The sequence below is a fragment of the Acinonyx jubatus genome, chromosome D4, assembly GCF_027475565.1.
Source record: "Acinonyx jubatus isolate Ajub_Pintada_27869175 chromosome D4, VMU_Ajub_asm_v1.0, whole genome shotgun sequence".
Lineage (NCBI taxonomy): Eukaryota > Metazoa > Chordata > Mammalia > Carnivora > Felidae > Acinonyx > Acinonyx jubatus.
Genome location: NC_069391.1, coordinates 70591406 through 70606197, shown reverse-complemented (window position 1 = coordinate 70606197; position 14792 = coordinate 70591406). Strand labels below are relative to the sequence as shown.

At 42.0% G+C, this 14792-nt stretch overlaps 1 protein-coding gene across 3 annotated transcripts in view; it reads right to left on the bottom strand.

Annotated features, from left to right (window-relative positions):
* TLE1 (TLE family member 1, transcriptional corepressor) overlaps nt 1–14792 on the bottom strand; it is an 89737-nt gene that overhangs the window by 55560 nt on the left and 19385 nt on the right. Inside the window, exons 5-6 of one of the 3 annotated variants that reach the window (XM_053205226.1) lie at nt 5570–5632; nt 4084–4188 (exon numbers count right to left, since the gene is read on the bottom strand). The exons of 1 other annotated variant lie outside the window; for it this stretch is intronic. In XM_053205226.1, the coding sequence (XP_053061201.1) occupies nt 4084–4188; nt 5570–5632 (168 nt within the window). The remainder of the gene's footprint in view (nt 1–4083; nt 4189–5569; nt 5633–14792) is intronic. One more of the 3 variants, XM_053205227.1, reaches the window with a different exon arrangement.

Genomic DNA, 14792 nt, shown 5'->3' with positions numbered 1-14792 from the left:
CTGCTTGAGATTCTCCCCATCTCCCTCTCTCTCTGCCCCTCCTGCTCTCTCTCTCTAAGATAAATAAATAAACCTTAAAAAAAAAACAAAAAAAAAAAGATTGGTGTGGGTCACCTGGGTGGCTCTGTCAGTTGAGCATCCAACTTTGGCTCAGATCATGATCTCACAGTTCATGAGTTTGAGCCCTGCATCGGGCTTGCTGCTGTCAGCACAGAGCCCACTTGGGATCCTGTGTCCCTGGTTCTCTCTGCCCCTCACTGACTCACTCTCTCTCAAAAAATAAATAAACACTTTTTTTAATTAAAAAAAAAAAAAGATTGGTGCAATTTAGAACAATATAAAATATACCTCAATTTTTTAAAAAGCCCATATGTACAAATATATATGCATCTACGTGATCTATATTAATTACATGTGACATAAACCCATTAAAAGATAACACTAATTATCTGGAAATTAATCTCAATGAAAATCAATTATTATTATAGCAAGTAGAAGAAAAGTTCTTAGTGCCAAACTCCCCAAATATTATAAGGAAAGGTGATCTTGAAGAGTCCTTGAATCATTTTCCCTGCCTTCAGGAAGACGTTAACTATTCCCAAAACTGTTGTCATCTAAAAACCTATCTTGTTTTGAGCATTTTTAACAGAATTCTAAATTGGAAAAAGAAAAAAAATTCTTCTAAATTTTTTTTTAATGTTTATTTATTTTTGAGAGAGACAGAGACAGAATGTGAGTGGGTTAGAAGGAGAGAGAGAGGGAGACACCGAATGTGAAACAGGCTCCAGGCCCTGAGCTGTCAGCACAGAGCCCGATGTGGGGCCTGAACTCACAAGCTGTGAGATCATGACCTGAGCTGAAGTCGGATGCTCAACCGACTGAGCCACCCACGTGCCCCAAAGAAAAAAAATCTTTTGAGGAAGACTGCTTACATCATGGAGACTGTCCTGATGTAAAAAATAAATAAATTTAATTGATTAAATAAAAAAAAAAAAAAATCAAGGCCTCCAGTAAGTTTCCCTTCCCACCTGTTTTCTAAAGCACAAGTGAGCTGTGTCAAACCAAATAAACACTGTGCCTATTAAGATTTCTGCATTATTAAATACTTTCTATTGCTACAAGAACGTAACTTGTTTAATAGCAAAAGAGCTTATAAAAAGCAAAATTCAGGAATCAGGGTTGCAATTATTCCACCAATTACCAAATACGCTATCAGTGAAACTGTTGAAAAAAAAAGTATGGCCAAACTATTTCAATAGTTTCTCCAAATATCAAGTATCAAAGAGACTTATCTTTCTTAAATACCAGTAATCTGTAAGTTAAAGGCAGGTGCTATCTGTAGCGGAAAAGATTTAAAATTCAGTGTTTTTTGTCAGGTACGAGAACTAAGTTTGCTACGCTGCTGAGAAATGGGCATCATTAATTCACTCAAGGACACAAAAAATTGAACCTCTCTCGTCCTCCTCCAAGACCGTCCAGAGTCCCAGGACACAAGTTGAGCCTACCTTAGAAGCTTGGTGTCCTTGAGAAGATTTCACTTTTTCCAGGTTTGCTAAAGAGAAATGTCTTTAGCCCTGCCAAGCAAGCAGTAAGCCCCCTTGATTGTACCTTAAAGGGAATGAGAATGTTTCGGCTCATTTGCATTTTAAAGGCTACTCTTTCATGATCTTTCACACTTGTAATAGATGTCTAAACCGTTAAATTACTATTTCTTTTCTTAGCCTGAAAGTCGATGCAGACGAAGAGCGTGGCCTCTCCCATTGTTCTTCATCCTGAGTCGTTCCTGAACAATACTGACAGCTGCTATCAAACCGGGCTGCATTTACTCTGTGCGCAGCTGCTGCTTGTAGGAACAGACAGCCTCCCGGAGCCTCCTCCCCTCTGGGGAGACAGGTTGACATACTGCATGTTCAATGAAGGGGTGCAAAGGTCCACTGAATTGTCAACCCAATTTTATGCTACTTCAATTTTCCGGGACGCGCACAATTCCTTTCAAGCAAAAATCAAGCATATGCCAGAGCATGAAACTTACGGTTGCAGGATAATTATTGATCACTACGAACTTTAAAAGAGCCTTCTGACATAAATTAATATACTGAGCCAAAAATTACAATTATAAAAAACTGCACATGCTGGAGACATGCAATTGGCATTAAGTCTTGTGCTAGGCCCAATTCACTGATTTGAGTTATTGTTGCTAGCTATCAGAGCTAATCTGCCTTTATAATCTCAACAACATGTTTCCTGGATGAAAGCCATTCATAAAATTAGCGATTCATCTGCCCTCCTAGAGCAACCTGCTATTTTTATTTTCTGATTCAATTCAAAGTGGGTATTACCTATAAACATCTGGTTAATACAATTTCCTCCTTTCTAATGTGTAGGACTGGGCATTGCCTTTGAGAATTTGTAGGTACGAGGATGATATGTAAAAATTGAGAGACTATCAGAAAACAAACATGTTCCACAAAGTTTAACTGGGTACTTGAGAACTGCTTTGCATATGTTTTTCTTTAATCAAAACAGGCTTTTCCATCCTCATTCATTTGGGTTAAAAAATTTCTGTGCTCGAGCTACAAGTACAATTTGCTATTAGTCTTTGCTAATCAAACACGGTACATGCAAAAGTACCAGCGAATATTTGATTTGATCTCTGAAATAAAGCAATTCATTACACAAGAAAAGGGTACAGAAGGCAGCCGACAAATGCAGATGTAATTGTGTTTTTTGTTGAAATGTGATTAGAGAGCCCACTAAGTAACAGTCAAAAATGTGATCTAAAGGGGGAGAAAGGCAGAGCCTGGGTCTGGGGGAAAGAGGAGGAGGGGAGAATTGTTTATGCAGAGCTAAGCTGTCAAGTGTAATAAAGCAGCTTGAATAAAATTTAAGCTGAAAATCCACTGAAGCTCCCCATTTCGGGGAGGAAAAAGCTATTAAAAGGAAATGAAGGTCACCCTCCCAGTTTATTTCACCTAATTGACTGCCAATAGCTTACCACAGGCAACCCGACTGCAGATCCGCAATTGAGAAACTGATGAAAGGAGAGTTTTCAAGCTGAGGCTCATTCTTTAATCCTCCTTGGCTCTTATGTTTTTTCTCCATCTCCAGTTGGGATGTAATTTTAAACCCTGATGGATTAACTGGTTCCATTGTCTGTGGCCGTCATTGGACTATGGCACTCTTAATCCGTACAGCAGCATGTCTAATTATCATTACAAAGTGTCTGAGGGAACTATAAAGACCAGCAGGGCATCTTCTCACAAGCAATTAACATAAATTGATAAATGAGTGATTTGAATCCGCTCAAGGCAGTCACATATGAATAAAATCAGAAAGGATGGTCCCTTGTTTCAGCTACTTCTCTGGCTTAGTCTGGAAGGGCAGCAAACATGAGAACCGTCCAGGGTCCTGCAGTGGCAGGGGAAGGGCTCATGCAGGGGATGGACCGCATGGTTCACTGGGCTCATTAATGCAGAGCAAATGACCTGTGATTGACAAGCAGTCGCCAGCATGGAGTGCTAACTGAACTCAAGGCAGGAGAGCAGAAACCTGGTGAAAGGCTAGAGAGCACTGGGGCAGACAATTATCACTTCTTCAACGGCAAGAGAGCGCTCTTTTCATTGGGGTGCCACTTAAAAATTCATGAAGGAGGCACAAGAAAGGGAAAGAGCAGTTACATGGGGTCTAATACCCTAGATGACCAAAGAAGGGATAATTCTGAGACCTGTCTTGACCTCTCTGTGATCCAAAGGTATAAAAAAAGGTATAAAAAAAGCCAGAAGTAAGGGAAGTATATACAACTCTAACCTGAAGCCCTGATTTAATAGAGCAAGGGTGATTTAAGTGTCAGAGGATACACAGTACTTATGTTCCCATTGAAAAGTAGGTATTTCTTCCCCTCCTCAACATGTTGCTATCACCTTCCTTATGCTTCTCTGTATTTCCCCTACACACCTTGCCATACCTAAGCCCCCCTCCCCCACACTTATCAAACAGGCCAATGTTAAACCACATAACACTATACAGATAGGTAGACAGATTAAGCCATCAAATTAATAAGAAATGAAAGCTGGTTATACACACTGTAGGAGGTAGACCTGGAAGGCCACGTACCCCGATGATGGCATTCAACTCTGCCATGGTCACCTGTTTGGCACGCTCGACGGCCTGGGCCACCTGTTGTTGATGCTTCGAAAACAAAGAGAAGAAAAAGTGTTAGCAAAGAACTTCACTGTACCTTCCAACAACAACAAAAACACAAAGGCACATGCAATGCAGATCAAGGAGAATATGGATTCAAATGTGAAGGTTCTCAAGCACTTACTGCTATTTCACGGAACACAAGTACAGCAGGAAAAGGAAAACAGAGAAGGGCACTTCGCTATTTCTAACCAACACTAGTCCCCGCTTAACTTCAGATGGGAATTTGGGGCTTGGAATGATAGAAAAGTCAAAAAGGACATCCAAACTGATAACCCGAAGCCTTAGAAAATCAATAGTATGGGATTCGGAAGATCACCCTGGCCTGCAAAAGGGGTTTGTTGTAAGTTTGAACAGGTAAAGTTTACAGCTAGTTTAAAACCCCCATTTCTGTACTGAAAATTTAAACGTGAAATCTTCGATTACTTCTCTGGCCAACAAATCTCAACCCACCAGCAGTTTTTGGGAACTCTGGGAATTCCTCTCCTTCTTTAGCCTTTAGATTTTTCATCCTCCTGAGGGGAAAACGAAGGACCCCCCACCCCCCTCAACAATTAGTTCACACACTGGAAACCTCCCAACTCCACCTACAAATAAAAACAAAGCCACATCTTTGTTCTGGGAAGCATGAGACTTTAGCAGAAACCAGGATTACTCAAGTCTAACAACATGATGCCAAAGGTTAACAAATCGAACTTGTAACATCAAGTAGATGTTTTAGGCAGGAAAAGGCAGAGGAGTGCTATCCAGCAAGGAGCAGCAGATACCAACATGAACAGTCACCCAGTATTCTAGCTGCGGGCCCAAAAAGCTTTTACAGCTTTTCGGTCTCAAGACACATGCATCCTGTACACACTTAAAACAGTGTAGCATTTATCGGCATGTATCCGAAAGTAAACTTGAAGAGTATGAACATCCATCTGCTTCCTCCGTGGACAGCGTGAAGTCAACCTGACTTGAGGTAAAAGGACCGACCAATGAGATACCTGCTTTCATGGTCAAGTCAACCCTGATGGAACTATTCTGAAAACGCAGCAAAGGAAAAGCTCTCTAGAGGAAGGACACTTGAATCAGCAGCAGCTACCAGGCTTATACTACTCGTCAAAGAAAAGAAAAGCTGTTCTGTTTGATCGTCATTTTGCAGTCTTCCACAGGAAAAAAAAATTAATTTGGGGTTGAGCTATTGTCACCACTTTTACAATGTGCCCTCAGATCTGTGAGATGGAATAGCAGGGGGTTTACACACTTCAGCTGTAACAGATGTTCTTCACACTTGTTCCTTGTGATAAAATTAACATCTTAAAACTAGCTAATTTGCAAACAGAGAAGCAACATAATTGCACTTTAACAGCTGAACAGTTTTACTTACTTCCTGAGACAGAAATGGAATGACTTGTGCACAAATTGTATTCAATCTCTTGGCGATTTCAGTCTATAAAGACAAAGCCAGATAAATGTTTAGTATACTTCATAATCAGTTCAGAAAGATAAAACTTCATGCCCAACACTTGAGCCCTCCACTACCTCACTCTCAAGGGCATAAAACTGGCTTTTCCCAGCCTGTGCTGCTAATATTTATCTGGAGATAAACAGCAGATATTAATCCCACTTGCAAAGTAAGACATAACCACACGCTTTATTGGTCACTTAAAGAAAAGATAATGGGTAGTTTAATTGAGTTGGGAAATCTGCATGGTTTAAGGCTGTATGATCCTTTAACCTGGTGATTGCCAAGCCCCTTGTACGCTTATTCAATTATGGTGTACCACCACACATTTACACTGTTACAGCAAGTTTATTCCTACTGGTGTCAGAGGCCAGTGGGGCAGGGGCACGGTCAAACACCATCTAGCTTTCAAGACAAAGTCGAGAGCGAGAGAGAAGAAAGGAGCCCACAGACCTCCTTCCTGCTTGTCCCCACTCTTTTTTTGTTTTTTTTAATGTTTATTTATTTTTGAGAGAGAGAGACAGAACACAAGCAGGAGAGGAGCAGAGAGAGAGGGAGACACAGAATCTGAAGCAGGCTCCAGGCTCTGAGCTGTCACCACAAAGCCCGACGTGGGGCTCAAACTCATGAACTGTGAGATTGTGACCTGAGCTGAGGTCAGATGCTCAACCCACTGAGCCACCCAGGTGCCCCCTTGCTTGTCCCACCTGTTATACAACTCATATTCGACTTCAACGTTAGTAGCCTTCACTGAGTCTCGCTGTCTCAAACAAGCCAAGAAAAACATTGCTGAAACAGAACCCAAGTCCAACATGAGGGTCATATTGAGATGTTCTAGGTATTTGTCAAGTTTGCCCACAATTCAGCATCAAATGCAAACACCTTCCTGACAGAGCCTAAGGGTCAGCTGAACATAACAAAATGTGTCCTGAGTGTCTGTGGCACAGACTATTGTAAAGAAAGCGGAAGTCCCTGCCTCGAGTCCAAATCCACAGCAGTCCCTCTGCTCTAAGGAACAAACTGGCCAAGAGAAGAATTAAAGTTGCTCTGCTTCCAGCCTAGGGGAGAATCTACCTGCCCACCCCACCTCCAACATCCTCCAGCATTGCAAAGCAGCTATGCTTTCTTCGAACTCTGAAGAACCAGTTCCGCTTGGAAAAAAAAAAAAAAAGTCATCCTAAAAGAGTCCCAGCGTTGACCTTATTTATTTCATCATTTTCTGTCAATGCTTACTAATGCCACCTCTATTACCGAATTAGGCAATGAAAAGGAACATGAGGAGAAGAAAATTATGAAGTGCACAGACCATGCCCTTGAGAAAGCGAGAATGGAATAAGTAAGATGAAGTAGAAAACTCGGGAACTGTGTAATCAAGTACATTAAAAAGAGCTGCCTTTGTCCTCCAAGATGATTCCAGTTAAATGAGCAACAAGGCCTTTGGTTTTATGGGATGGGACTTAGGCCAACCCAACCATTCTCCCTGACCACCAATGAGATAGGGTTACATACAGACCTTGCCTTGGAAGAAAGGGGGAAATGACTAGCACAGAGAGCAAACCCGTGACCTTGCTTTAACCAGTGGGGCAAATAGATCTATGCAAAAAGGCTGAAGCTGTACCAGGTGCAAAAACAGAACTGGGTGAGCCCCACCCAGCTCGTTTGATCACAGCCACACACTCAAGCTAACTCAAGGTCATAGTTCTCCTCGAAAGTATGGGCGGGCTTCCCTTTCTTTCACAACAGGGTTCTGCACTATATGTTTGGGTACGTGTGAAGGAGTAGGGATGCCCTTTGTGGACTTGTAGGTCGTCAGCTTCCACTCCATACATTCCAACAGTATTCTGTATTTTCCCCTTCTCAAAATTTCTCCTAAGATTTTCCACTTTTAGAGATGATATATGCTCACTTTGAGCATACACAGGCACACACACAGCTGTATATACAGAAATAAAAAAGAAAGTTAAAATAACCTTAAGTCTATCATCCATGATTAGTTAACATTTTGGTGATTCTGGAAAGCATCATTCCAGACTTTCATTATACATGTGCACACAAGCCCAGAGGGGAAACAGCTACTTCTACACAAAGAGGTCCCATTATAAACACTGCTTTTCCATAATATGTTATGTCTAGGAAAAAAAAAACGTATATGGGTACCTTTCCACTCAATGAATACACATATGACGGGCGCCTGGGGGGCTCAGCCAGTTGAGCATCTGACTCCTGATTTCGGCTCAGGTCATGATCTCACGGTTTGTGTTGGACTCTTCGCTGACAGTTCAGGGGGTGGGGTGGGGGAGTCCTGCTTGGGATTCTCTCTCCCTCTCTCTCTGCCCCTCCCCTGCTTGTATGTGCTCGCTGGCACTCTCTCTCTCAAAATAAATAAATGAACTTAAAAAATCAAAAAAAAAGAACACCATCCACTATACAAGCATGCTAGTGTTTAAGCACTCCTGGTATCTGTAGATATTCATACTTCACTTAATTTTCCGTAATTACAAACTCTGTGTGGAATAAAAAGGCATCGCTAGAAGTGAAAATGCTAGGTCAAAGTGTATACATATTTTACATTGTAATGCATGCTGATAAAGTACCCAGCAGAGAAGGTTACAATTTACAGTATCATTGGTCTATGAGGGGGCTTGTTCTCCTACCCAATGTCAATATTGGGTTTTGTTGACCTTTTTAAAATCTTTATCCACCTAGTAGATTTTAAAAAATGACCTTATTTTTATTTGCATTAGATTTTCCCTTAAGTTAAACATCTTTTCATATTATTTATTGATCCACATTATATGTCCTTTTCTCTATTTTTCCTTTGGTGTTTCTTCATCGCTTTTTGTAATACTCCTTTCCATATGACAAATATTGACCCTTTCCCATAGTTTTTCCAGCTTGCCACTTGTCTTTCAACCTTGCTTACTATGGATTTTTTTGCCGTAAGTAACTTTAAATTTTTATGTGGTCACAATAAAGAATTTTTTCCTGTGTTCCTGGCTTTCATGCCAGGGTTAGAACACCCCAAAATTATAGAAGCCATTCTTAATTTTCTTCTAGGGCTGTTAATGGAATTTATTTTGTTTAAGAAGATGTAATTTGTAATAATAATTATATGTGTTATTACATAAAATGGCTTTAAGGGAGAACTAAACTTAATTGCCAGGGGACAGTTAAGACTCTGAATGGAATGAACTCACGAACCTTTAATAATATCAAAGTTACTAAACACAAAAGGAGAAAAGTACAGATTAAAGCAGAGACAATATAAATTAGGGGAGAGTAGGTAAGAACAAAAACAGAAGAAGGTTAAAGATCAAAGCTCAAACCAATGAAGAAACATCAAAAGCCATACCATCTGCCCCAGGAATTCGCAATAAATGATCTGGAGAAAGAATGGAAATAAGAAAAACAGAGGAGGTTCTTATCCCAGCTGTCCCCTCCTCTGCCAGGTCTCAAAGCCCTCATCTTAAACTATCCTCGGACACGTGAGCTGGATTTTGAGCCACGAAGCTGAATTCAGATCTCACCTCTGACTTATCGACATTCCTCCAGCTGCCCTGGTTCTCCACAAAGAGAGTACCTACCCTCCCGAGGATGCCACTTGCTTCCCTGATAGCATGCTCTGGGCGTTCTAAAATACCCCCCCCAACCCAGGACGGTTTCATAAACATTCTTCCCAGCCCTTAAATAAAACAGTGTGGATGATAGCATAAAAACTGACAATAATTCTTCAGTATTACCTCTTGCCTGAACGCAAGGATATTCTGATAAGACCTTTCATTTAGCACAAATTAACAAGGTGCAGTTTTCCACTTGTGCTTCTAATTCCTGACCACAGAGTTTGCAAGCAGGTTAAGCTGGACGCGTGACCCTGCTTCAGCAGGGATTGAGAAAGTTCTGTGACCCTTTCAAGACTGCCTTCTACGTCTTCCGAGGGCTGGACAACTCCGGGGGGGGGAGGGGGCGTTGAAGGGGGGGAACCTGAAGGCTAACCATATTTTCCACCTAGAAATCCTTCTCCTGCCCAAAGCTGAAGATTATATTCAGTCCCTGCTAATAGTCATAACGCTTATAAATAAACTTTCCCTGTGCTTGTATTTCTGACACCACATAAGGCAACAACATTAAGTCAGCGTTCAAGAGCTTTCCCCAAACCAGATTTGCAAGGAAACTTAGTGCCCAGAAGCTTAACCAGCAGGTGAAAGGCTCCAGTATCAAGCCTTACTTCAGGAATAGCTGCCACACTGAAGCAGCAAGCAGGAAGCAGGAATCCAAACTGCCTGTCCAGAAAGATCTTCAATTCTCCTTGTCAATGCCAACTCCCCATACTGATTTGCTTATAACAGGGTTGGCTCTCCTAATCCAAAAACTTGGGTTTGCATCTCAGCAAATGAGTAGGAGGTGTCCTCAGGGAAGTCACTTCAACTGCTGAGCCCCAGGTCTCTGCCAACCTACTTTAGTGTTTCATCAGAATCAAGTGAGCAAATATGTCAACTATAGCTACACTACTACAAAGTGCTATGCTCTTGGGGCACCCAGGTGGCTCAGTTGATTAAGCATCTGACTTCGGCTCAGGTCACGATCTCACAGTTTATGAGTTCAAGCCCTGCATAGGGCTCTCTGCTGTCAGCACAGAACCCGCTTCAGAGCCTCTGTCTTTCTGCCCCTCCCCCACTTGCTCTCTGTCTCTCTCAAAATAAACAAACTTGAAGGAAAAAAAAAAAAGACAAAGTGTTAATACTCTTACCCCGACTCTTGAAGGCCTGTCTCAAATCCAGTCAGAAGCTGCCCCATAACACCAAAAACACTTGTCTAGGCCCTTCAAGATCTTCCACAGCATTTACTGTCATTTACCAAACTAAGCCTCTATGTCAATTTATTTTTTAATTTTTTTTTTTAATTTATTCATTTTTGAGAGACAGAGCATGAGTGGCGGAGGGCCAGAGAGACAGGGGAAACACAGAACCTGGAGCAGGCCCCAGGCTCTGAGCTGTCAGCAGAGCCTGATGCAGGGCTCGAACTCACAAGCCATGAAATCACGACCTGAGCAGAAAGGTGGAAGTTTAATCGATTGAGCCACCCAGGCGCCCCAAGCCTCTGTTTAAAATCACATTTACATAAAGCTTCTGCACAGTTTCCTACCAGTGTCTTACTTTTTCTGGCATTAAAGTCTTCTCCGTGCAAGATGGGAAGCATGAGAACAAGACATCCACTGAACAGGGACACAGCTCCTCGCCATACCTGCCTCACCAACATTGACCACACGGTATACATTCAACACACTTTGAAAGGAATGTTTCACTAAAACTAAAATGGAATCTCCACACACCCTAAACTCAATGACCAAGATGCAACCAGATAAGATGTGTCTAAACAGTGTTTGAATAAGGCTTTGTTCACATGAAGAAATCATATCTAAGCAAGGAGAAGATCCACGTACATGTATTTTTTGACTGAGTTAAATATGGTCAAATACCTCCAAGGCCAGCTATGAACCAAACCCTGGAGTATTTTTGCGGGGCTTTTGAACTGAACACATATTCTTCCAGGCATCTGAACTTAAAAGTTGTAGGATCTTATGATTCCGAAGAGCTCGGCTCTCCAGTTTTTCATACTCCTTATACCTTCCATCTACTTACTAGCCTGAAGAGTCCACTCCCCAACGTCTGCCCATTTCTCCACTACACAGAGTAATACAGAATGAGTGTTGTCTGAAGCACAAAACAGGGCGAAGACTGCTTAAGAATAATTGTCCATGGGTCTCCAAGCAATCCAATGAATGGCACCTTGCCCAAAGTCTGCTTAGGGAGGGGAAACTCCACCACCATTAAATTGCAAATTGAAGGATCATAAAAAATGCTGCTTGTGCTGAGGGCTGGCAAACTGATCTTTTGGTTTCCTTGAACCAAGCGGGAAGCCAAGAGAAAAACACAGTAAAGTGTTGGTAAGAAGTGTCTGGCAACAGATAAACGGGCAAGAACATGAAAACAAAGCATACAAAAAAAGAAATAAATAATCTCTAAATCCCTTATGACTGGAAGTTTCTGAGTCTGTGAATTGACAACCTGAAATACAGAAAAAAAAAAAACCACAAAAAACAGTTCAATCTCACTGACAACCAAGGTGGGTCATTCTGCACCAGTTAAGTTAGTTTATTTAAAAAAAAAAGAATTAATAAAACCCAACAATGATGAGTCCTCTGGGAAGCCAGAACAATCAAACATTACTGATGACAGAGTAAATTGGTATAGTCGTCTTGGAAAGAACTCGGCAATGTGTTTCAAGAGCATGAAATTATTCAAACCCTTTGGTAAAGCTTCCCACAGCTAAGAATTTATCCTAAGGAAATAGTTCAGATGAAAAGCATTCCATGCATGAAGCTGTTCACTGCGGCACTCGCTTCAAAGCAAAAGAGAAAAAGCCAGGTAAAGATAGAAGAGCAGTTCAACACATCACAACCATCTGCAGAGTTTCTGAAAAACTTAACATTTGCCCTCCTGATATATCAGTTGTCTAATACTAGGAGAATGTTTAAATATACTACATCAACCCAAAGACATGGCTAGCAACCATTAAAGTCATTTTTATGGATAATGATGCTTAAATGGCCAACACATTTACTAGGTGAAGCAGGAGGGGAAGAACAAAGATGTGGTGTTAGGCTGCCTATTTAAAAAAAAAAAAAAAATACGCATGTGGCCAAGCACTGTAATTTGATACCCAAAATAAAAACAGTAATTATGCTGGGGTGGCAGGGTTATCTGTAACTTTTTTTCCCCCTCCAGTGGCCTTGGGAACACCACCCTTGATTTACTGTTTAAGTGTATGATTACATGGGGAAGGGAGAAAAGAATGGTCAGACCCACTCACTACTCCTGTGACTGACAAGTGGCACTGACTTAAACCCTGAAACCCTTTGGGTGTGCCCAGCCTCTTACAACCCTCTTATCACACATGGAAAAACCAATGTCTAAAGGTAATGATTGGCCCAGGATCATAAAGCAAGATTAGAAACCACTTTCTCTGCCTAGTCCTTTCTCTAAGAAGTAGAAGTGGGAAATAGGGACACACTCAAAACCGGAAACAAAGCTGATGAACTCAGCCTTGTTTGCTAAGCAATACAGCCAAACAGGACCACAGCAGCTCAAAGCCAAGAGCGTGTTATTCCTCAGCCAACAATGGTACCACAACAAGTGGCCCCAGTCTGTCACTGATACGGCAGAAGTGCTCTGCAAGGCAGAGCACGGATTTCATAAGGGACCTCCGTTAATAAATTGCAAATAAAGAGTAGCCGCCCCACTCTCTGCATTTTCATCCTCCCCTTCACAGGCAGAGAGAATCAGTGCGTCAGCCCTAACATCAGACAATCTAGCTCCACCGTAAAGCAAACTCCACAAAAACACATCCACGAATACATTTCTATAATCCTAAAGATGACATCTGATATACCTAAGAAAAATTCAAGATGTTTGAATAAAAACTGCGTACCTAAAATGATATATGCAAAACACTGTAAATAATCTTTCAATACTCTGCCCTGTCCTTTACAGGAGGAGAAAGGCTCCTTGCCTGGAGACCTTCTTCAGAAGGTCGGCTATTTAGCAGACCTCCACATGCCATCCCAGCATGATGGCACCTTGCTTCACAGGTACACTAATGGAAAGATAATTTTATCTTATATTCTAATGAATCAGAGTAGCTTTCTGTTTAAAATATAAATACGTAGATAAATGACTAACCACATTTTGGGGAAATCCAAATGGAAAGGGTCTGGTGTCTCTTTGAGGTTTTAATGGTTTAACGAGGTTGTCAGTGGTTTTCAAACTTAAGGGTGCAGTGAGATCACATGAAAGCCTTGTTAAAACACAGATGACTGTGTGCCCCCCACCCCCCGCCCCCAGACTGAGTCCAGAGGTCTGCAGCCCAAGCATCTGCATTCCTAACAAGTTCCCAGATGATCTGCAGCTATTGGACCAGGAACCCACGCTGAAAACATGGTCCACCAGGACACTGGCTGCAGCGACAACTGCTTAGTGCACAAACAGGGTCGACCCTCTCACACCTGTCAATCTGTACAGGTTCCCAGAGAGAAGGGGCTGAAAGGTTAGCAAAACCTGTCTGGGGTCAGAAACAAGCAGGTAGGGAGGTCAGGCCCATCTCTCCCCCAAGGCCTTGCCACAAGCCACGGAGCCCTTCTCCACTCAATTTTACCAAATTAGAGCAAGGCAGGAACACAACCGGGGGGGGGGGGGGGGGGGGGGTGTAGGAGCACATTTGCCTACTGTGGGAAACCTCAAACAATATTCATTTAAATGATTCCATCCCTGGCAATGTAGTCTCGCCCCTGCTTAAACCCTATGATTAAAACAAAACAAAGAGTACCAGATGACAGAAACCCTTTAGTGGCTCAATTAATCAGAACAGAAGTCACCAATTACTGGCAGATAATAACTTTTATGTCCTACCTCCCCCTCATTTGGCAGCTCCTACCGTGTTCTAAACCTGAGCCCTTTCCAACTGGGCGCATACTCCATCCTCCCCCCTCCCCATCTTTCACACTCCCAGCTCCTCTGAAAACAAGGAGGGGTTAAAAGGAAGGGGAGAGGGAAAAAAACCCCTGCTGAAGGCTGCTGGGGCTGAGATAGCAACACTAATTGCTCCCATTCTCTGGCTCCTCGTGAGGCAGATTGTAGGGGCCTGCATCTCCGGAGAAAGCTCTCAGCAGAGCAACTCAAGTGCCCTTAATTGTTTATGTTCTTAATGCAGAGCCTCTTGAATGCATTCATTTTTAATAGCAGGCTTGAGTGTGGGGCCCATCAAAGAATGACAAAGCAACTCTATTCATTGGTTCTCTGTCCTGCAATGATGGTCTTTTGATTTATTTGCAAATGACAAGCCTGGCAGGCCCCACTTGAGGGCTGCCCTCATTTTTTTTTTTTTGTAAGAATTCAGTTGCATTTTCCAAGATGAAGTTGAGTCTGCAACACTGTGTATTTGTGTAAAAATTTTCCCCCTTCAGTTCCTTCTAATTAATGACTTAAATGTTTTGACCCAACTGTTGCCAAGCAGAGCATTTGGGCTTTAATTTGTCATTTTGGTAAAGATGCATCCTTGACAAAAGCATTGCAGCTGTTTCAGGGCTCAA